The sequence below is a fragment of the Centropristis striata genome, chromosome 13 (genome assembly GCF_030273125.1).
Source record: "Centropristis striata isolate RG_2023a ecotype Rhode Island chromosome 13, C.striata_1.0, whole genome shotgun sequence".
NCBI lineage: Eukaryota > Metazoa > Chordata > Actinopteri > Perciformes > Serranidae > Centropristis > Centropristis striata.
In genome coordinates, this window is record NC_081529.1 from 16,921,742 (window position 1) to 16,943,436 (window position 21,695).

The 21,695-nt window shown below is 39.1% G+C and overlaps 1 protein-coding gene across 2 annotated transcripts in view; it reads right to left on the reverse strand.

Annotated features, from left to right (window-relative positions):
* Positions 1-3,744: 3,744 nt before the first annotated feature.
* Positions 3,745-21,695, reverse strand: part of mpp3a (MAGUK p55 scaffold protein 3a) — a 32,245-nt gene continuing 14,294 nt past the window's right edge. The window contains exons 4-20 of one of the 2 annotated variants that reach the window (XM_059348004.1): positions 21,548-21,625; positions 21,087-21,167; positions 20,723-20,860; positions 20,519-20,600; positions 18,559-18,644; positions 17,293-17,367; positions 16,676-16,872; positions 14,799-14,863; positions 13,915-13,935; positions 12,895-12,936; positions 10,600-10,665; positions 9,771-9,926; positions 9,546-9,626; positions 7,890-7,983; positions 7,698-7,806; positions 7,375-7,503; positions 3,745-5,901 (exon numbers count right to left, since the gene is read on the reverse strand). In XM_059348004.1, coding sequence (XP_059203987.1) covers positions 5,722-5,901; positions 7,375-7,503; positions 7,698-7,806; positions 7,890-7,983; positions 9,546-9,626; positions 9,771-9,926; positions 10,600-10,665; positions 12,895-12,936; positions 13,915-13,935; positions 14,799-14,863; positions 16,676-16,872; positions 17,293-17,367; positions 18,559-18,644; positions 20,519-20,600; positions 20,723-20,860; positions 21,087-21,167; positions 21,548-21,625 — 1,680 coding nt within the window. In that variant the 3' untranslated portion in view covers positions 3,745-5,721. The remainder of the gene's footprint in view (positions 5,902-7,374; positions 7,504-7,697; positions 7,807-7,889; positions 7,984-9,545; positions 9,627-9,770; positions 9,927-10,599; positions 10,666-12,894; positions 12,937-13,914; positions 13,936-14,798; positions 14,864-16,675; positions 16,873-17,292; positions 17,368-18,558; positions 18,645-20,518; positions 20,601-20,722; positions 20,861-21,086; positions 21,168-21,547; positions 21,626-21,695) is intronic. The other variant, XM_059348005.1, reaches the window with a different exon arrangement.

The window sequence follows — 21,695 nt, forward strand, 5'->3', positions numbered from 1 at the left end:
GTTTATTTGTTATTTCTAGAAAAGCCACCCTGCTACATTCATCAACAGACTAATATGTATCAACATATGTATCAACAGATGATAACTGACCCATTTGAAGTATTTTTAGCCATTTTAAAATTTGACCATTTTTGACAAAAAACGACATGCTATAGTTTGACTTGTTTTGAGAAGGTAATTTTTTGACATCCCATAATATGATGTTCTTTTGCGATTTTTGGACTAACTATACTACCACACATGTCAACAGACTATAACTGACCCATTTGAAGCATTTTTAGCCATTTTAAAATCTGACCATTTTTGACAAAAATGACATGCTATAGTATGACTTTTTTTTTTAACGAGTCAATTTTGGACATCCAAAAAAATGGTGTTTTCTGTCATTTCTGGCCATATTATGCGGTAATATGTATCAACAGAGCATAATTGACACATTTTAAGCATTTTAAGCCATTTTAAAATTTGACCATTTTTGACAAAAAACGACATGCTATAGTTTGACTTTTTTTGAGAAGGTTATTTTTTGACATCCCATAATATGGTGTTCTTTTGCGATTTTTGGACTAACTATACTACCACACATATCAACAGACTATAACTGACCCATTTGAAGCATTTTTAGCCATTTTCAAATTTGACCATTTTTGACCAAAAATGCTATAGTATGACTTTTTTATTTTTATTTTATTTTATTTTTATCTCAAAATATTGTGTTTATTTGTTATTTCTAGAAAAGCCATCCTACTACATTCATCAACAGACTAATATGTATCAACATATGTATCAACAGACGATAACTGACCCATTTGAAGTATTTTTAGCCATTTGAAATTTGACCATTTTTGACAAAAATGACATGCTATAGTATGACTTTTTTTTATTTTAATTTTATTTTGGACATCTCAAAATATTGTGTTTATTTGTTATTTCTAGAAAAGCCACCCTACTACATTCATCAACAGACTAATATGTATCAACATATGTATCAACAGACGATAACTGACCCATTTGAAGTATTTTTAGCCTTTTGGAATTTGACCATTTTTGACAAAAACGACATGCTATAGTTTGACTTTTTTTGAGAAGGTAATTTTTTGACATCCCATAATATGGTGTTCTTTTGCGATTTTTGGACTAACTATACTACCACACATATCAACAGACTATAACTGACCCATTTGAAGCATTTTAGCCATTTTCAAATTTGACCATTTTTGACCAAAAATGCTATAGTATGACTTTTTTATTTTTATTTTATTTTATTTTTATCTCAAAATATTGTGTTTATTTGTTATTTCTAGAAAAGCCACCCTACTACATTCATCAACAGACTAATATGTATCAACATATGTATCAACAGACGATAACTGACCCATTTGAAGTATTTTTAGCCATTTGAAATTTGACCATTTTTGACAAAAATGACATGCTATAGTATGACTTTTTTTTATTTTTATTTTTATTTTATTTTGGACATTTCAAAATATTGTGTTTATTTGTTATTTCTAGAAAAGCCACCCTACTACATTCATCAACAGACTAATATGTATCAACATATGTATCAACAGACGATAACTGACCCATTTGAAGTATTTTTAGCCATTTGAAATTTGACCATTTTTGACAAAAATGATATGCTATAGTATGACTTTTTTTTTAACGAGTCAATTTTGGACATCCAAAAAAATGTTTTTTTCTGTCATTTCTGGCCATATTATGCGGTAATATGTATCAACAGAGCATAATTGACACATTTTAAGCAGTTTAAGCCATTTTAAAATTTGACCATTTTTGACAAAAAACGACATGCTATAGTTTGACTTTTTTTGAGAAGGTAATTTTTTGACATCCCATAATATGGTGTTCTTTTGCGATTTTTGGACTAACTATACTACCACACATATCAACAGACTATAATTGACCAATTTAAAGCATCCTTAGCCATTTTAAAATTTGACCATTTTTGACAAAAAACTACATTCTATAGTATGACTTTTTTATTTTATTTTATTTCTGGAAAAGGCAACCGACTACATCTATCAACAGACTATAAAAACACCATTTTGAGAGTATCCGGACATTTAGAAATTGTATGACATTCAGGGCAGGGTTTATTGTTTTTTTAAACATACTATACTATGGCGTTTTTTTTTTTGGACATACTATAAAACGATGTTTTTTAAAATGTTTTTGGACATATTTTACTACTCCCATGATCATTTTTTGGAGAAAGTACGTAGATTTTGACATTTAAACATTTTTTTGACATACTATAATTGATCTAAAAGCTGCTGCTTACATGTTACATGCTTAATAGTTGAACATTCGGAAAAATAAAACTTTTCAATGAACACAGCACAATGGAATGCATTCCAAAATGCACTGAGATGCATTTTTATTTATCTTTTTGGGACATACTATAATATGGTGGGGTTTTTAATATATATTTTTGGACATACTATAGTCCTACCATGATCAGCGTACCATTTACAAGGGGGTTAAGCATTTTTTTTTACTAACTACACCATGACCATTTTCTTATCTTTACATTTTCATGGTACAGAATGCCATAAAAATGCATAATATTTGCTGTTGGACAACATAACTTTAAAAAAAATTATCAACCCAAGTGTCCCAACACAATTAATTCTGTAATAATGTTGACAGATGCTTTCCTTCACCACAGATGTCCTTTCTCTCTGTGTGGCAGGTATGACTGGTATGTGGCCACCATAATAACCTCAGCATACTTTGTTTTTCCACAAGAGCATCAGTGGATCTGTGTGCAGCATCAGCACACCTTCACACTAACATCGTTCCATTTTCTCAGCGGAGCAGCTTCACTAATTAGAATGATTGTTACCCAGTTTAATTGGCTCTGTCAGCAGTAGTCTCAAGAGTCACAGGAGGTAATTGCATATGAGAGAGACTGAAAGCGAGTTGATGATGAAACCTCGCAAAACTTACTGAAAACCTGAACTCCGCGGGCAGAATAATGGGCTTCCTATCTTTTTTCAATTACAGCAGCTGAATGGGGATGGTAATGAAGAATTAGTGCGGAGCCCAAAAAGGTGTTTATTACAGTTCAGCCTTAAAAAGGCAATACGCTTTTAGACTCCACAGGGAATTATTGAATTATTATGACAACCTGCTTTAGTCTATACATGGAACAATGTTACACTGATTGTCAACAAAGGATTTCAATTTTCTGTGATAACCCCAACCCAAGTTCATCGAGGTCTTTGCTACACTAGACACCTGTATATTTTAATGATATAATGATTTAATGAGCAGAATAACAGAACAGTTTTGATCTTAAATAAGCCTTTAAGTAAAACATACAATATTTCATATATAGTATAAAGGTAGAAAGTATCAGTTTTCAAAAACATTTCTTCAGTAGTGACTGACTTCAGTGAAGGAATGAAACAGTTTAAACTTGAGGCGCATTTAAATTCTTTCAGAGCTTCGATTTTGTTCTCCACTAATCTATCACTGTGACAATAATCTCTCCCCAGCACAGACTGCATGGGAAAACAACGCTGATAGAGATGTGATGTGCCGAGTGCTCTTGTGGGAACAAGCTGAGGACACAAACCGAGTCTAGATGCACTTAAATGTCCTGCACTGAAGCCGAGAGCAGCTGAGAGGTAAACACATTAAACATTTTGAGGTGAAACAGCAGGCTCACAAAGGAGGAGGGGCAAAACATGTGAACAGAAATTAAAAAAAGACTAAACATTTGACTCAGCGAGCTTTTATTATGGCACTTTGTACAGGTCACGTTACAAACTCAACATTCTGGGTTCATACAGAAGAGATCATTGCATGTTTAAATTCAAAAAGAACAGAGGGGATCTGGAGGCTGCGTCTTTTAAAACCACACACACACACAAGAAAATGTCAGTGCAGAAGTGATAGTTAACCCAAACATTTGTGTCATTAAAGGATAGGTTCACATTTTTTCAAATATGTAGCTTGGCCACTGCAATAATGTCTCCTCTCCATTCTGGCTGTGAAAAGATCCTTTTTAAAAAGTTATTCTAATAGTAAGTGACTCTGCTCTGTTTAAAAAGTACTCCTCAAGCTAATAAAAGGCTTTGACAGTCTAATAAAGTGATTCTCCTCCAAAGTTACTGTCTTCCCTCATGTTGTTTGACCAGATAGAACCCAAACCCAACTGTTTTTGCTAAATTTTGAATACATTGTCACATAGATTGGGGCTGTATCTTGTCCCCATCCCTTTCATTGAAAGTCTGTTGAGAGAAAAATTATGATTTATCCAACAAAGAACTCTTTAAATGTTCAAATACATGCACTTGCTCTTGAAACAATGTGTACCCATCCTTTACCGTGAATCAGATATTTGCCACTGTTAATGCAAGACTGACATTTATGACAATTTCTTCCTGTGTCAGGCCTTTAATTTTAAATCAGGCTGCAACTAAAAATCATTTTAAATTATCAATCTGCCAATTCGATAACTGTTTTCTCAATAAAATGTCCAAATAGTGACAAATATCCGTCACAATCTTCTTAAAAGACGTCCAGTTCACCACTACAGAAGAAGAAATGTAACTCAGGAATGTTTGGCAATTTTGCTTGATAAATATATTAACATATTTTGTGATTTATCAGCAAAAAGTTTCAGTGTTCATTTTAAACATCTCAGCGTCCTTTCTGACATCAATAAAGCAAAACCCTGATTATCACAGAAAACAGATATCTAGTCCCCGCCTCCTCTTCTGCAGTCAAAAATACAGATATGTGCAAGGAAACTGTACAAAACCCATTCCTGCATGTAAAATGAGCGTCTCGTGTCGGTGTGTGTGAACCCGTCCACGCACACTTTGTGCGCGGCGTCACTCTGTACACACAAACAGGAGGTGGGCTCCCCGGGACCGAAGGTAAACAGGTTGCATTGAAGTGCTACGAGATCTTTCGTTGGCACACCAGGAGTAAACATTTACAATATATACATCTGAGATTAAATAATCATGCGTTTCCTTAAAAACAAACAGTTTCGTAGAAAATAAAATTCTCACATTCCATTCGGATATCATTTTTCGTGTGTGGAAATCAGATTTAGCAAAAAAACAACAGTTTCAAATGGCATTCACTAGACTCTATATATCAATTTCTCCTGTTCTGCTGAGTGTATGAATGGTTGTTACACTGTACAGGATGCATGAGCAGCAGGAATTAACAGGAAGCATTCTGCGATTGGCATTGAGTTGAATCAAAGTGTGAAGCTAAAAAAAAAAACATGCTACTACAGGTACTCCAAAAAGAGTCACGATAAAGCTGACTGACTGAGCAATCCTCTGAGTGAGATCCCGAAGCTGCCACGCTCCAGTGACAGCGTGAGGAATAAAACACTTGTTAAACTTTTCTCTGAAGTCAATAAATAAGTAAAAATCAAACCTGAATAAATATGACTTGGAGTGACAGTGAGACTGTGATTTTCTGGACCGAGAGAGCTGTCGATCTGCTGAAACACGCAATATAACGAGGTATTCCTCTGACATCATCCTCTCCCTCTGGTGCCTCAGTTTATATGTCTGAGCAGCCTTGCTTCAGTCATTCAAAGGGAGCTCAGCAGACTCCCGGGCCGGCCAGCAGGGGAAGGGGATCAGGAGAGGACCAGTGCAGGATCTGAGTGGGTTGGCTGTGAAGTTCTCCTGGAGGGGTGCGGTGGGAGAGGAGGGGGAGGGGGATTTAGGTCCGCACCCAGCTGACAGGCACCCAGAAGGACTCTCGCTCTAGCCTTTCCAAGATACCCCGGAGTTCTGCACAGGCACTGGCTGAGTCCTCCTTGATCAGGACCCGATCCACCAGGTGTCCATACTGCTGCTCAGTCTGGATGGCAGACTGACGCATCTCCTGCAGGTCTTCATCCTGTTGCACAAAGCAAAAAGCAAAAAGGAAATAATTTATGGAGAAGAGAGACACATACAGGAGCTAAACAAGAATACACACATAGAATAGAATAGAATAGAATAGAATAGAATACAATAAAATAGAATATCTTTATTGTCATTGTTGCATGTACAACGAAATTAAGTGCATTCTTGTCCGTGCTAGATTAAAAATAAATAAATAGAAGCAATTAATAAATAATAGGAATATAAAAAACAGGAGAAAATTTTAACAACAAAAAAACAAACATAAACAAAGAAAAGAACATATCAAACAACTACATTTGCACTCATCAAGTCCTCGTGGCATCATTTGAGGTCATGAAAGGCTTATCATGACTGCCAGAGGTGGAAGAAATTTCAAAATCACTGTATTACACTGTGAATACCCATGCATTCAAAATCTTACTCTGGTTAAACTAAGTCTACTGTAATCAGCAAAATGTAATTCATTGTGCAGTAAAATGTTCCCAGTCATATTGTAGCAACAGCTTTCATTTCCCAGCACTAAAACATTTATTTTATGATCCATTCAAAGTCAAAGTCAAGTCAAAGTATTGCTTTTTAGTTTTAGAGGGGTGGCAGTTACATTTACTGAGCCCAGCTGTGTTTTGCCACTGTTTATTTTAATTCTAGTACCTGTGTTGAATGTCAATAAATATTCGAGATTTCTTGTCTTTCATTCTGCACTATATTCCATATAATGTGTAAGCTGAATTTAGAACACAACACGTTAGTAGCTAACGGAGAAAGTAGCAAAAAATAAGTCGCCACTACTAATACAAATTCAGACTTGACTAAACAATGCTTAACAATATCGTGAGAAGTGTCAAAGACCTGATTTGGGACCTAATGGGTGCTGTTGATGATGAGAGGTAATGGTAAAATGGTGCAAATCAGACAGTTGACTCATAATTACTTATTTTTTCTTCTTGCTTAAATTGTTAATCGTTTGATATTTCTTGTTAATATTGCTTGTTTCTATTTATTCTTATTTTAGTGATGCTTCCTTCTATTTTTGCTTTACACTTTTTGCTGCTGTAACATCGGAAATGTCATGTTAATGTAATGTAAATGGGATTAATAAAGAAATATCTTACTTCAAATATTTGGAAATCACTGGATTAAGCAAAAGATAGCTGCACTCTGAAGCTTTTTTATGAGCTATATGAACAGTCTACCTGGCCTGGAAAACTGAACTTATACCTCTGTGGGTGATCTGTCATGTCTATACTTAAAAAACACAATAATGCATGTTTTTATTTTTAATTTATTTTACTAAAATTTGTAGTTTTTTGCTTGTTTTGTTATTTGTTTTCAGTCTGACCTGTCAGTGTCAGTAGTTGATGTTTTCCTCTGGCATTGCTTATGTTCCCAAATATATATTATCTTGGGTTAATGTTGAACCATTAACATATAAATGAAGTGATTAAAAAGAGTATCTGGGACTCACTGTGACGCGGCTGTGCTCTCCCCCTCCTGGTGAAGTGGCGGCGCTGCGGCGGCGTCTGCTCTCAGGAACACGAGGCTTGACAAATATCACATAGGGCTTGAACTCTGCTGTCCGCAGCCTCCTCAGGGCCTGGAGTGACGGATTTACATACAATAGAGTCAACAGCGGTGCTTCCACACAGAGAGCAGATCTAATGTGACGGCCTGCCCTCGTCTAAACTCTGCAAACTGCTGCTGCCTGCAGGATCAGCAGCTCCTGACATGCTATGATGAGTTAGTGTGCATTAGACAAGACGAGCTCAGTGGTTGTAACATGACACCTACCTCAGGCTGCACGTCCACCACACACATCTTGTTCTTGGCCTGCACGGAACGGATGGCCTCTATACTCGTGCCATACTGGTTTTCCTTGTACTCGCCGTGCTCGATGAACCTGCACAGAAACAACAGAGCTTCAACTTCAGCAGGGAACAAATCATGTAGGTTAAAAGCAACGCGGCATGAGTGTAAACATACTTGTTGTTTAAAGCATCCGCATCAAATTGCTGTTTGGTGACAAAGTGGTACTCCACTCCCTCCTTCTCATGAGGCTTCTTGGGCCTGGTGGTGTCTGTGGGAACACAAAGAAGGAATATTATGCTTCCACATCATCTTCCAAACCCTTAAATGCAGCTGCAGACGAGGAGAGAAGAGGCTTCTGGAGAAGTTTAGAGCGAGGAAACACAGGTGTGTCCTACGCAGAGGACTTTTATCAAGCGGCATGATGTAAAACTACTTCACCTCAACATCTGGCACATGCCAGGCGTTTTTTACCTCTGTGTGGCTAATCTAACACTTCAGATTATACAACAAATGATGTAACTGCAAAGTCCTGTAGCTCCACACAAAGCAGCAGCTGGCTTTTGTATATTTCACAACAATAAAATCATGTTTATGTGGTTTATTACTGTGCAGATAATGATGAAGATCCTTTCATAAATTAGACTTTGGGGCTATTTTTGCCATTTCTTAATGCTTTTAATTCTGCCTGCATATACCACTTAAAAATGTTTACCATGCCACATTGGTATCATTTTTTCAGCACAATCTCACCTATATGACACGATAATTGTTCTTTTGCTTTGACCCTTCACTTTTGGCCCCCTAAAAACATAAAATCTGATTGTGAAAAGGATATGTTTCTTACTTTTAACATATAATCATGCTGAATAAATAATGTTAAATGTTGAAAATTTGAACACAGGTTTTAAATATAACATATTAAGAGGTAAAATGAGGATAACATCTAGTTCTATAATTTTATACTAAATATATTTGACCCTATCTCCTATCTCTTTTACTCGGCCGATCATCATCTAACAAAAACTGGCGTGGAGTTTCAAGCCACAACTGTAGAGGAAAGCTGCTCGACACTGATTTGGTCTTATGTCGTGAAGTCATGAGATTTGATCAGTGACTCCAGAGGGTTAAACAACTTAATTTTTGTATATGTAAGACTTTTATAGGCTTATAAGAGCTCTTCATATCTCCGTCTCTCTATAAAACTCTATAACAGATACTGCTCATAACCCTCCTGTCATGTTCATTTCTCAGGAACAGCAATAATGTTCATGGGTCAATTTGACCCGGGGCATGTTTAATCATCCAAAAGAAAAAGAAACTAAAAAATCCCAATAAACATTGTGTATATTTCTTTAATAACTCAATTTCTAACCATTTCAAACACAATTTAGTGCAATGGTGCTCTCACAGATCATGGTTCAATGAGGACTTGTTTAGTCACTTGTTTAAAAAAAAAAATGCATGTCAAAACTTTTTTTTGATGTATATTGGAAAGACCTACATATAAAAATACAATGGTTTTAAATGACATAAGTTTTTTTTTTTTTTTTTATTTTACATTTTTATTTATTTATTTTTTTAATGAAAAAATACTTTTAACTATTTTTTAAAAAGATTTTTAAACTTTGAAATGGATTAATTTGATCCGCAACATAAGAGGAGGATTAAATATACGGCTTCTGTGGACTTCTGTGGACTCTGACAGGTGATACAGCTCAGTAGATTAGTAACGTCAGTTGAAGGCTGCCACTACGGGGCCAGGAGTCACGTTAACATCTTTATATGTGTGGTGTAATTTGAGTTCATTGATAAGTACAGTGTTTGACTCACGTGGTACAGCGACTGCAAAGCGATGTGGGTTTTCAGCAATCACACGCTGTTTGAGCTCATTGATCCGTGCTCCAAGAGATCCTTTACAAGATGACACAGATGGTTAACTTCACAGGCATAATTGTTATGAAAAAGCTGTAAGGGTCAGCAGTGTGTTGTAATGTATGCTCTGAGCCACTAGGTGTCAATATTATCACAGGGGAACCTCCTCAGTGGCTGACTCACCGATCAGAACCACCAGACGGGGCCTCTCGTGGGGCTTCTGCTGGTAGCGGGTCACCTCCTCATACGTCAGGTAATCGGGGTCTCCAGGGTCAGAACTCTCTCCGGAGGATCCTTGTCTGTCCTTGCGACTCAGCCGGAAACTTCTCCGTAAACCAGCTGCAGCGAGGCCAGAGATGGGAGGGAGAAGGAGCAGACAAGAAAAAAAAAGGTCTTTTGTCAGATGTCACGAACCATAAAATGACTTACACAAGATTAGATTACATGAGTACACAACACCACTTCCATGATGCAATCTTTTTGCATAAAAAAAATAGATAAGTGCAGTGAGCAAATGCAAAAGCAATGTTTTTGAATACATTCAAGACCAACCCACTGATAATCATGCATTAAAAAAACCCTCTGTAAATAGTGCACAGGGACAAAAATAGCTCACTCTTATCTGAAGTGTAAATACTTGATAATGTGAGATATTAGCTGAACTTTGAGCTAATTAGACGTCATGCTTCCACCAAAAATCAGATCACATGCAGCTGATAGTCAACACATCAGGTGAAGCAGACTGTTTTAAGCAAAACATTCCTTAAATTCAGTTTCAGCAGTTCAAAAACAGATCTCAGTGACCCAAAATAGACATCATTTTCCAACATTACGGTCCTAACAAGGCATGCTGCTCTGAAAGAGGCTACAGTGCTGAGGCAGGACAGACAGGACAGCCTGGCCCTGAGAAACGCCACGTCAGGGGACTGCAAAGGAGGGTCTCCCATGGCCAGGACTGTCTGTATCCCCCCGTCAGTGGTGTGTACCTGAGGGAATGAGCCGGGCACTGTACCTGAATAAAATTCCCAGGAAAACACCTGGCCACAGGAGGGCGCCACTGCTTTACACTTAGGAGAGACTATAACCGGCGTTAGAGCATCACACAACCCAGCCTCACGCCTCCACACAGGGTGAACGAGCAGCAAACGTGCCTGGTTGAGTGTGCAATGCGTCCAACGCAGCCGGGCCCTCGTGGGGGGGCGGGGAGGGCGTTTTAGGGAGGAGGGAAAGCAGTGCATTGGCAGCACAGCAGCAGGGGCAGTTAGTTAGGATGCAGGGCGGGAGGGGAGGGAGGTTCAGGAGGAGGGGGGTTGGGGGGTTGGGGGGAGGAGGGTTTTACAGCTCCAAGCACAGTGCATGATAGGAAGCACAAATACTATTCCATTAATGTATTTTGTGTTACAGGGAGAAGGTGCTGAGAAGCTTTCAGCTGTGTTTAGATCGCTCCTTGTGCTCGTCATCATCATTCCAGCAGCTCACAGGATGTGGGGGGTTAATACGGGGTCAGGTCGGCCTGGAGAGGGTGAGGGAGGGGAGGCCAGTGGACGGTTGGGAGGGGTTGAGGATAAAGGGGACTAATGGATTTCATCCACTCAAAAAGTATAAAATACCTGGCTACCTTTTTAAAAACACAATAAATACAATTTTCAGTATCAATATTTGGTAATGTTTCATTTAACAACTTTCCTGAAAAGAATTGTGATTTAGTATTAAATTTGAAATTATCTTGAAAGAACAGCTCCACTTCAACTTGTACAATTTTCAGTTGCATATTTGTCACAGAAGGTTTAGGAAATCATCAACTTGTTTTATTTATATTTTAGACAATATCACAACAAATTGGGAACTTCATAAATGTACACATAGCAATTAGCATTAGCATTTGTCTTAAGTCAAAGTGCATCTTTTTTTTATTTTCTTTTTTTTTGGGGGGGGGGGGGGGGGTGTTCATGTGATCATATTAATCCAGTGCTTGAACTAAAGCACTCCTCATTAATGCAACATATAATGCAAATAATTATGCTTTGGGGTGATTTTGAAATAATGTTAGATATTTTATTTTTATTTATTCTTTATTTAAATTGTCTGCAACTGATTAATACTGAAGATACAGTACTGATGTTTATTTTGCTATTTATTTTTATTCATTTATTTTATTTTCAAAATTTCTATTGCCAGAATTGGTTGACAATGCAGCACATATACAATACATATTAATGCATAATGATGTCAGAAATTCATAAATAAAGTTATTTGCATTCTGAGTATCTTTGCAGACATTCAGAGAGCAATCAACATGGTAAATAAATGAAAAATTCACTATTCATATTGGTCATCTGTGAATTTTAATATTCTAATATTTGGTATTTCTTTAATTAACAGGTGCTAATAATTTGATTGCAAGCTTCCTGTAAAGAATTGTCATTTGGCACTAAATTAATTTAATTTGTACCGATTCTTTATTTAAATGGTCTGCAATTCACTAACACTGAAGATACCGTACTGATGTTAATTTTGCTATTTATTTTATTTTTATTTATTATATTTTTTCAGTTTTTATTTCTATAATTTCTTTACAATAGACTAAATTAGTAGTTATCTTGAGGGAACGGCTCCATCTCTGCCTCAGCGAATATTCATGTGTTCATATTCATGCCGTGCACGGACTAAAAGACTCTTTATAATTATAATCTAATTATTTGGAATTTATTGTACAAATTAAGTATACTGTACTGTCTCTCTCTTTCTCTTTAGCTTATAAGTAGCACCAAATTACACGGGTGAGTTCTTTTCAGCAAACTTCCTACAACATAATTTGAAAATGATAGACTCGTAAGCAACAGAAATCCTGCACTAATCAAATCCATCACTGCTTTGTTTTTAATGCAATTCAGTTTGTTTTGCCTCTATACTGTGATATCTGACACCTCGACGACACAACTCTGAACTGTTAGCTCTAATTATACAGCGGAAAAGGCAGATCTGTTACTGGCACCGTCGGCAGTGTGAGACGATACTTCCTACACATTATTTTGCTTTCACGTTTCGTACAAATGCTTTTCTGCACACGTCTTCTTTTTGTACTAAGGAATCAGATTCTCCTACATCTTCTTCCTCTGTCTTTGATTCCCTCTCTTGATTATTTTCCTTTTATCCCTCAACCCCCGGCCCCTGGCAGGTCAACCCTACACAAGCAGTTGTTTGACCCCCAGCTCAGAAGCACCCAGGGAACCAGCGCACAGCCAGGCTGCAGCAGGCAAAGAGCAGATAGGGAGAAGGAGGTGGAGAAAGATATGCACGCTCTCACCTATGTACTGTCCATTGAAATAGCCCTCACAGTCACAGTCCTCTGTAGGGAGGCAAGCAGGGAAAAGATGGGGTAAGCACAGGGTAAGAGACCTGGAAGAGTTAAGGAGTAGGGGGGAGGTGGAAGAGTTAAAGAGGAGGGAGGAGAGGGCAAGCAGGGCAGACAGGCAGCAGGCAGGCAGACAGCGGGAGGCGAGAGTGGACGGGCAGCCAAGAGATAATGAAGGAACGTCGGAGAGGAGAGGAGAGGAGAGGAGAGGAGAGGAGAGGAGAGGAGAGGAGAGGACTCTCCTTTATCTGGAAAGGAGCCAGCTGTGAGCCAATTCTCTGACACACGCACACACACACACACACACACACACACACACACACACACACACACACGTAAACAAGCTTCACCTCCCCAGTTATTTACATCTGAGGTTGCAAACTGCCTCACATACAGAAAGCTATTAATAACCCATTCCAAAACTAAATAAAACTGTTTACTTCTCCTCAGCTAGGTCCAAATTTTTCCCTTTCCTTAAATTTAATGTATGGAGATATATGTATGTATGTGTATGATTTTACAAGATTAGGCAAAACAGGAGAAAGCTACATGAAAAACACAAGCTGAAGCTCCAGCAGAGTAAAAGGAGAAGGAGGGAAAACAGAACAAAGAATAATGGTGACTGAGGATGACGCAAACTAAAAAAGAAGCTATTGTTATCTCTAACAGCCTCTGCCTGGTTGGGCTACAGTCTCCAGGGACGCTGTTGTGCCTGCACATCACCTGGTACAACACACACAAGAATCTCTATTCTAGTCTGGTGCATTAACAGCAGGAGGGGAGGAATTAAGCTGGAAGCAGGAGATATCCCAAATGCACTCACTGCTAGCACACATGCACGCTCTCCACACACACACACACACACACACACACACACGAGTCACACACACGCACACAATGAGGTTTTAAGGCATAAAACATTTTGTGTTTTGTGTGTTCTACATGAAGCATGTTTGCTGCACATGTACCCACCTTTATCACATCCTTGGTCATCTGATATAGTTTGCATCCAGGAGAAACAACAGTGTGAAACATTAGAGAAGGTCATGTTGGTGTGGATAGCAGACAAGAGAATGAGATTTGGGAAATTTATGAAATGAGGATTTAAAATCCGAAGAGATTTATTTCCGTCATCGGTGACGTCACACACGGGAGGCAGGGGAGGGAGAAAGGAGGGGGGTGTCCACATTTAAAGGGCCCCTGCTGGGATTTAGGGGGAATTAATAAGAGAGCTGGAGGAGTGTTGAGCGAGGCCGAGACGGAAGAGTCCCCGAAGGCTTGCTGCTGCTGCATACTAGTGCCATACTGCTAAGCTCTTGTTGTCTCCCCGTGGCTCAGGCCTAATCGGATCGCCTGCAGCTTACGCGCCACGAAGAGCCACCACTCACATTACCCACTCACCTGGCGGGTTTACACACCGCCCTCTATATTACAGAGTGAGAAAGTGAGAAGTGTAATGTATTGTCGGGGCTTTGTTTCTCAGTGGGCGCAGCTTGTTACACTGTCTGGATCTACTTAAGCCGCTCGATGGCCAGATGGACCGAACATGAAAGAGATTAATTCATATCTCTGATCCCTGCCTCCGTCTCTGTGCCCCTCCATCTCCCTCTCATCCCTTTTAAAAACATGTCTACATAGAGGCACGGAGAGGACGGACGATGAATGCTAATGCCTCTGAGAATGCCAATTACCAGCACAAAAGGTCAATAAACGTCAAGGAAAACATGTTGTGTGTATCCGGCAGAGATATTATTATTGTCCTATCATGACAGGAGATCTGACAGTGAGAGGCAGTAAAACTGTGATTATGAAATGATGCTGAAGGTGCAGTAGAATCCTGGGAAGCAGAAACTTACAGACAGGCTTTTTAGGGGATTTTGGATTCGGGAGCGTGCCCATTTTCATCCTGTAGGCCAGTCGCCTGGAGAAATGTGCAGCAGAACAAAGAGCAAGAGAGGACGGAGCAGGAAGAGAATCATCAGGTCAGAAATACACAGTGAGCAAAGGGTGAGCAGGGAGTGTCAGAGAGTTGGAACAAAAGATATGAACATGAAAGAGAGCGGAGGTACAAAACAGATCCCCTGAGAACTAACCTATCACTATCCTCCCCAACCCTCCTGTGTAAGACACAAAAAACTACAATTGATGCAGCTTTCTCATTGTTATTTAAGGTCTCTTTGTCCCCTTTTTTTTTATGTCTCTGCAGTCTTTTACGTCACTATGTGGTCACTGTGTGTCACAATTTGTTGTCTCCATCTATTTGCATTCTCTTCTACATCTTCTCTTTGTAGCTGATTTATGTCTCTGCCTTTTTTCCGCTTCAGTGGTGCTTTGTCTTTGTTTGTTTTTTGTCTTTGTTTTTTTATGTCTAATATAGGTCATGTTGTGTCTCTTCGTCTCGTGGTTGTTTTGTATTGTCTCCATATATTTTTCCATCACTTTGCATTGGTTTTGCATCTCTCTATGTCTTTGTGGCAGTTTTGCGTCTTTTTGCAGTCTTTGCGTCTCTCTGTAGATGTGCTGTGTCTGTTCGTGGTAGTTCTGCATCTTTCTGCAGTTGTTTTGAGTCTTTTTGTGGTAGTTTTGCATCTCTCTATAGTTGTTTTAGTGTTATTGTGGTTGTTTTGTATCATATCCATCTATTCACATCACTTTGCAGTGGTTTTGCATTTCTTCACAATCGATTTGCATCTTTTTTCAGTCATTTTGTAGCCATTTGTGGTAGTTTTTCATCTTTCTGCAGTCTTTGCATCTCTCTCTCTAGGTGTGCTTGGTCTATTTGTGGTAGCTTTGCATCTTTCTGCAGTTGTTTAAAGTCTCTTTGTGGTAGTTTTGCATCTCTCTGCAGTTGTCTTTTGTGCTATTATGGTTGTTTTGTATTATCTTTATCTATTTTGCATCACTTTGCATTGGTTTTGCGTTGCTTCACAATCATTTTACATGTTTTTGCAGTTGTTTTGTAGCCATTTATGGTAGTTCTGCATCTGTCCGCAGTTGTTTTGAGTCTCTTTGTTTTGCATCTCTGTGTAGTTGTTTTTGTGTTATTGTGGTTGTTTCGTATCCTCTCAATCTATTTGTGGTCTTTTTGTGGTAATTTTGCATCCCTTCATAGTTGTTTGATTTCCTTTCTTACACTAAATATTGACAGTCACTTTATACAGACATAACCACACTTTGTACTGTCCTTAAAGAGACCTGAGCTTATTCTACTTTTGTTCAGTCATGCTGATGCATTTAAACACATTTTTCTCTTTCGTCATTGTTTCAGCCGAGAGCTCAGAGTGCAGCAGGAACCCAGAGCGTCAGCAGAAATGTGTTATTCCATCCTAAACATTTATTTAACCTACAAAAGACAGCGTGTGGGTCTTTGAGAGCCCGGCCGCCCCTCTGACGTATGTCTTTCTCTGTGTTTAAGCTGTGGTTATTAATCCAACAGACGCTGCAGTGTTTGGCAGGGTTCTCCCAGCCAGCTGAGATCATCTTACTGACGGATTATGACACTAACAGTATCAGCATGCGCCCATTCACGGCTGCGTTTTGATTTTTTTTTTCCACGCTGCTTTGATGTTACATCTAATCATAGTTGACCCTTCAAAGTGGAACACATGAACGTGGATTTGACAGATTACACACGACTGGACAGAATAAATATCAGCACTCTGTGGGTGAACCTTAGAGCCCTGCACCGATCAGTTTACACCGCAGGTTTGCTTGGACACAAGGGCGCTCTCACCTCTCCTGGAAGTGTTTGGACGGGATGAGTCCGGCCCGCAGGTTGCTGTCGCCCACTCGCTTCGCCTGCCACCACGTTTGGTCGTCCTGGGTCACAACCTGCAAGATGTCTCCTCGCTTGAAAGGAAGTCCGGCTTCTTGGCATGGCGTCGCTTTGTCTTCCAATGGGATGTAGTCAAACAAAGCCCTCATGTACACCTGGAATCAAGAAGAAAAGGCCCCGTTTTTACATACTGTCATGGAAAAAATGATTCCCATTGTTTTCTTCAATTTCTTGTTAATTTTAATGTTTTTCTTGATAATGATTTTGGTTATTATCAAGAAAACCATGGAAAATGGCTAGATATCAGCTCTTAAATTAAACTGAGCTATATGAGCTATGAGATATTTTTGTTGTTATCATTATATTTGTCCAAACAAATGTACACATGTTAGTTGTACTGGGCATTAAAATGAACAAAAAACTGAAGGAAAAAATGGTCTAATATTTTTTCTCCATGACTGTATTTATGCAAACAAATAATTCACCAGGAATGCCCCCAACACAAATGCATAAAAACAGATCAAAACTAGAATATTTTCCCCTTCAAATGAAGACTATGTAGTATTTACGCTTACCTTGCTGTCCTTCAGTCGGTCCTCTTCTTTAGTGGCAGGGATTATCTTTAGAGTGATGGAGCCCTGGGACTGGGACTAGATCACAAATAGACAGAAGAAGACGGAGGAGGAGTGTGACTGAAGCCTCAAATTAAAGACAAACACTAAGTATACTTCACTTAAGGGCTCCCTGAGGTGGATTTGACTTTTAATGGACTATCAGTGCACCCTGTATAAATAAATAAAACGAGGACAGAGCATTTTAAGGCAGTGGTGGACTCAAGGAACAGTACTAATACCACACTGTTACAAGCAAAGGTCTTACATAAAAAATGTAAATATGATCAGGAAAATATACTCATTGTATTAAAAGTCAAAATGCTTAACTAAACTCTATTAAAAAATAGATTTAAATAATTAAAAAATTAAACAAATCCTCACATTTGTGAAGAAATAAAAATATTTTTTGTCATTTTTTGCACACAAAATATCAAAACAATTAAGCTGCACTTGAACTGCTTTTAGAAACTGTTGACTAGTTTGTATTTATAACAAAGATGATTTTAGGGCAGCTCCTCGTATGTTTTATATGCAAAAATCTTGAAAGTAGTGATCATCTACTTAAGTTTATTGTTTAACTGCAACACTTTTTTTACTCCTGATTCTGTGTGACATAAAATATGGGCATTTTCTCTCTCTTAACCTAAAGGAAAAAAAACATTATATGTTCTGCACATGTAGAAATAAATCAACATATTTGACAAAATACTGCAATATTGCAAAAAGTGATTTTAAATTTTTCATTGGATGCAAAATCACAGAAAATAAATTCATTTCTGTATATCTAATTTATTTTTTACCAAATTTTTGTGTTTGGTTGCCTTATTATGATCACAGACTTGAGTTTGTCGATCCCCAACATTAAATTCACAGTACGTGGTTGTGTTGGAACAAAAAAGTAACAAAATGGTGCTAAATGCAGATATTTTCAGATATTTTGTAGCCAATCTTCATTTGCAAGTTCAACATAGATGAAGGACTTTATTAGTGCTGTCCATGGAATAGACCTTTGCCAGAATGAAGATGATCCTAAATCAAGTGAAGTTTTTTCCATGGATGCATAACGATTTGAGAACATCTCAGACTTAATGGAGGTCTACATTGCCAGATTTTTAGCTTGTATTCAGTCAGTTTTAGCTCTATTTTGTCCATCTCTGAATATTTATATGTTACAGATAAATACAAGAATGTCTTTAAATCTGCAGTAAAGCTCTCTGTGCATCTTACCAGCAGCTGACTGATCTCATCAGGCCTCTTGTGGATCACAGAGACCCCGTTCACCTCCCTGAGTTCGTCTCCTACATGGACCAAACCTGTGAGGATGAGAGACCGACACGTCAATGACAATCAAAGAGCCTCTCTCCGCCGGGTCTCTGGGGATCATCAGTCATATCTAAACATCAGTGTCGCTGTCAGGTCCACAGATACGAGCCGCGTCTATCCTCAGCTGTGATCTGCAGCCACAACAATGAAATCAAAGGCTGAGAGAAGTCAGATCAATACGCTTCCCCCTCAGGACAGAGAAGCTCACTGCAGACACGATCATACAGATATAATGTATACAAAGAGACTCAAGGCTAATTTTTAAAAATCTCTGCACACTGACGAGAGCTTTTTCCATCACTCGACACAGCAAGAAAACGGAGGAAGACATAAATTATTAATGGATGCAAACACTGATTGGTTTACTTTCCCAGCATGCACGATTGTTTCCAATGCACACACACACATACACCTGCATTTCCATGGTAACACCCATGAAAAGATCTTTGCTGAGTCTATGTCGTGTGATTGATTCTCCTGGGACTCATGGAAAGCTTTGTGTTTCAGCAACAACCACACTATCCCTCTCATTTTCCTCCTCCTGCTGCTGCTGCATCTCTCTGTGGCTTTGATCTCACTGTCGTTACAGTATCAGATTTGTTGTCTCATACGTTTTATGCATACTCTTTGTCACTAATTTCCACTGGCTGCATGAAGACAAATGGCATCACACGGCTGTAGAAGCAGAAGTCTCCCGAGGCGTCCCACTCGCTCCGTTTCCTGAGAGCTGTGCTACATTTACTGCAACAGCCTGTCTGCCTGTCACGCAGGAACTTTTCTGCATGTCATACCTTCATCCTTTCAATTCCTTTAACCTGTTAATGGACACCCTTTCATTGGCATACCAAATGGAAAACAGAAAAACCGTAGTGCCACAATGCATGCATGCCAAGCTTCATATGAAAGGTAAAATCTTCTACTGTCTGAAAATGTGTTCATTTAAAATGTGGCTTAAACACAACCTGATTTACATCAGTTCAAAAAGGTTTGGTATCTATGATAAGTCATACTTGAATAACTGGGCCATGCTTTATACCAGAAGTATGCAAATCACCACAGAGCTTCTACATCTCGTCAACCACACCTCTACAAAATGTCAGACCTCTGGACCATGAGCTAGGGAGTATTTACTTTGTGGTGTTACTGGTGCCCCTGTTTCTCTCCAAAACTATACAACGTATAAATATATACATATTTTCACAAAGTAAGGGGTAACTATATACATTCAGTCATTCATCTTTTATTTAAATCTTGCGGAATGATTGAAGGCAGGCCCTTATTTTCAATGATGTCAAGAGCAAAACACAAAGGAAGAATAAACAGATTGAACATTAACAACAGTTACATTTAAAAGCGGAGTAATTGATAGTTGAAAGCAGTTTTTCCAAATTCTGCTGAGAAGTGCTGAAGGATGGTGGATATACAGTAAGAGCCTAAGCTTGTCTCCAGCAGTTAGCAATTAGCAATAGCAAAAAAATACCCTTAACTATTTAATCTATCTATCTGTAAAATTCATAGTTTCCTTTAGTTATGAATTGCACATGTGGAAAGGTTTGAAACAGAGGAGCTGGTGGTTCTCAAAATGTTCTCCCTGCAACCTGTTAATACAAAGCAATATGTACTTGTGACACCTCTATAGAAATAAATAATTAAATACATATATATTCTTCACTAGAATTGTCTTTCTCCCATGAATATTTTGGCTGATTTTGGACTGAGAACATAATGCTGGTCGTTTCTCAGCCATTTCTTTGTTGTGGCCCATTATATTTGCTCCTGCAGTCTCTGCTCTGCAGCAGCTCAACTGATTAAATGCTGCAGTATAACTAAGCAGAACAACAAAAGGAAAGGAAGTATAATTCACCACTTCTGTCGGCTGCACCTCCTCTCATGATCCGAGCCACCACCACCACTCCGGTGGCTTCATCCCGCCTGATGGTGGCTCCCTGGAGCACAGACAAAAAAAATATAAGATCATTAACAGAAAAGAGCAAAAGAGCTCAGAGTCATTATCTCTTCTCTTTAATCCTCCAGTCCTTCTGCAGGTTTTACACTCTTCACATCTCACCAGAGGCTCCTTGTTCTTCACCAGCCGGACGATCTTCACCGACTCTTCCTCCAGCTCGTCCTCAAAGTCGTCCGGCAGCGGCGGCAGCACGGGATCAAAGTTCTTCTGCGCCACGGTGTCGTGCACCGAGAGAACGGCCTGCAGGGACAGAAAAGAGACGTGCTGAGAATACAGAGCTGACGTTGAGCTGCAGGAGCGCATGGAGAGCAGCCTGACATCTGCCAGAATCTGTAAACAGATTCAGAGAGGAATTTCAGAGCAAATAAAATGTCTGACAGGAAAGATCGCTGTATGAATGTACACTGGTGCTCCATCTCATCTTGATCAAACTATTCTAAAAAACTCCAAAAAAAACCCTGTTTACCTTGAGGTGTGGTGACGTCAGCAGGTGCAGCAGCTCCTTCTCCTCGGTGCTCATCGGTCCACCCTGCAGCTCCTCGGCCACCTACCAGTCACAGACACAGATGAGTCCTGACCCGGAATGAACCCGTGCACGTGTTTACCGGTAATGCACGCTGCAGTTTACCGTAGAATAATTGCAGACAGATACACAACAGACATGGACGCAGGGGGAAGCTAAGTAGTGAGCAGCTAAGGTCAGCAGTTTCCCGGCTGATAACTGGCGAGTGAGCAGCAGGATATGGAGTTTCATTAGATGAGCATCGATGATTCAGCACTTTGAGAACATTAAAATTCACTTTTGATACCTGCATTGCTTCTCTGTCGGAGCTAACTCATTGTGACTGACTGCTGTGCCCAAGTGGAAAAGTAATTTAGGGTGTGTGTGTGTGTGTGTGTGTGTGTGTGTGTGTGTGATGAACTTACATCCTCTGCCAGAGAAGAGGCACTGTGGAGGACGGGCGTCGGACTCTGTCTCTCATACTGTCTCAGCTTCTCATGAATCTGCAACATAAACACATGCATTTTGTAAGAGGAGAGAGTTTCTGAAAGAAATGCAGTTTGGAGATGTACA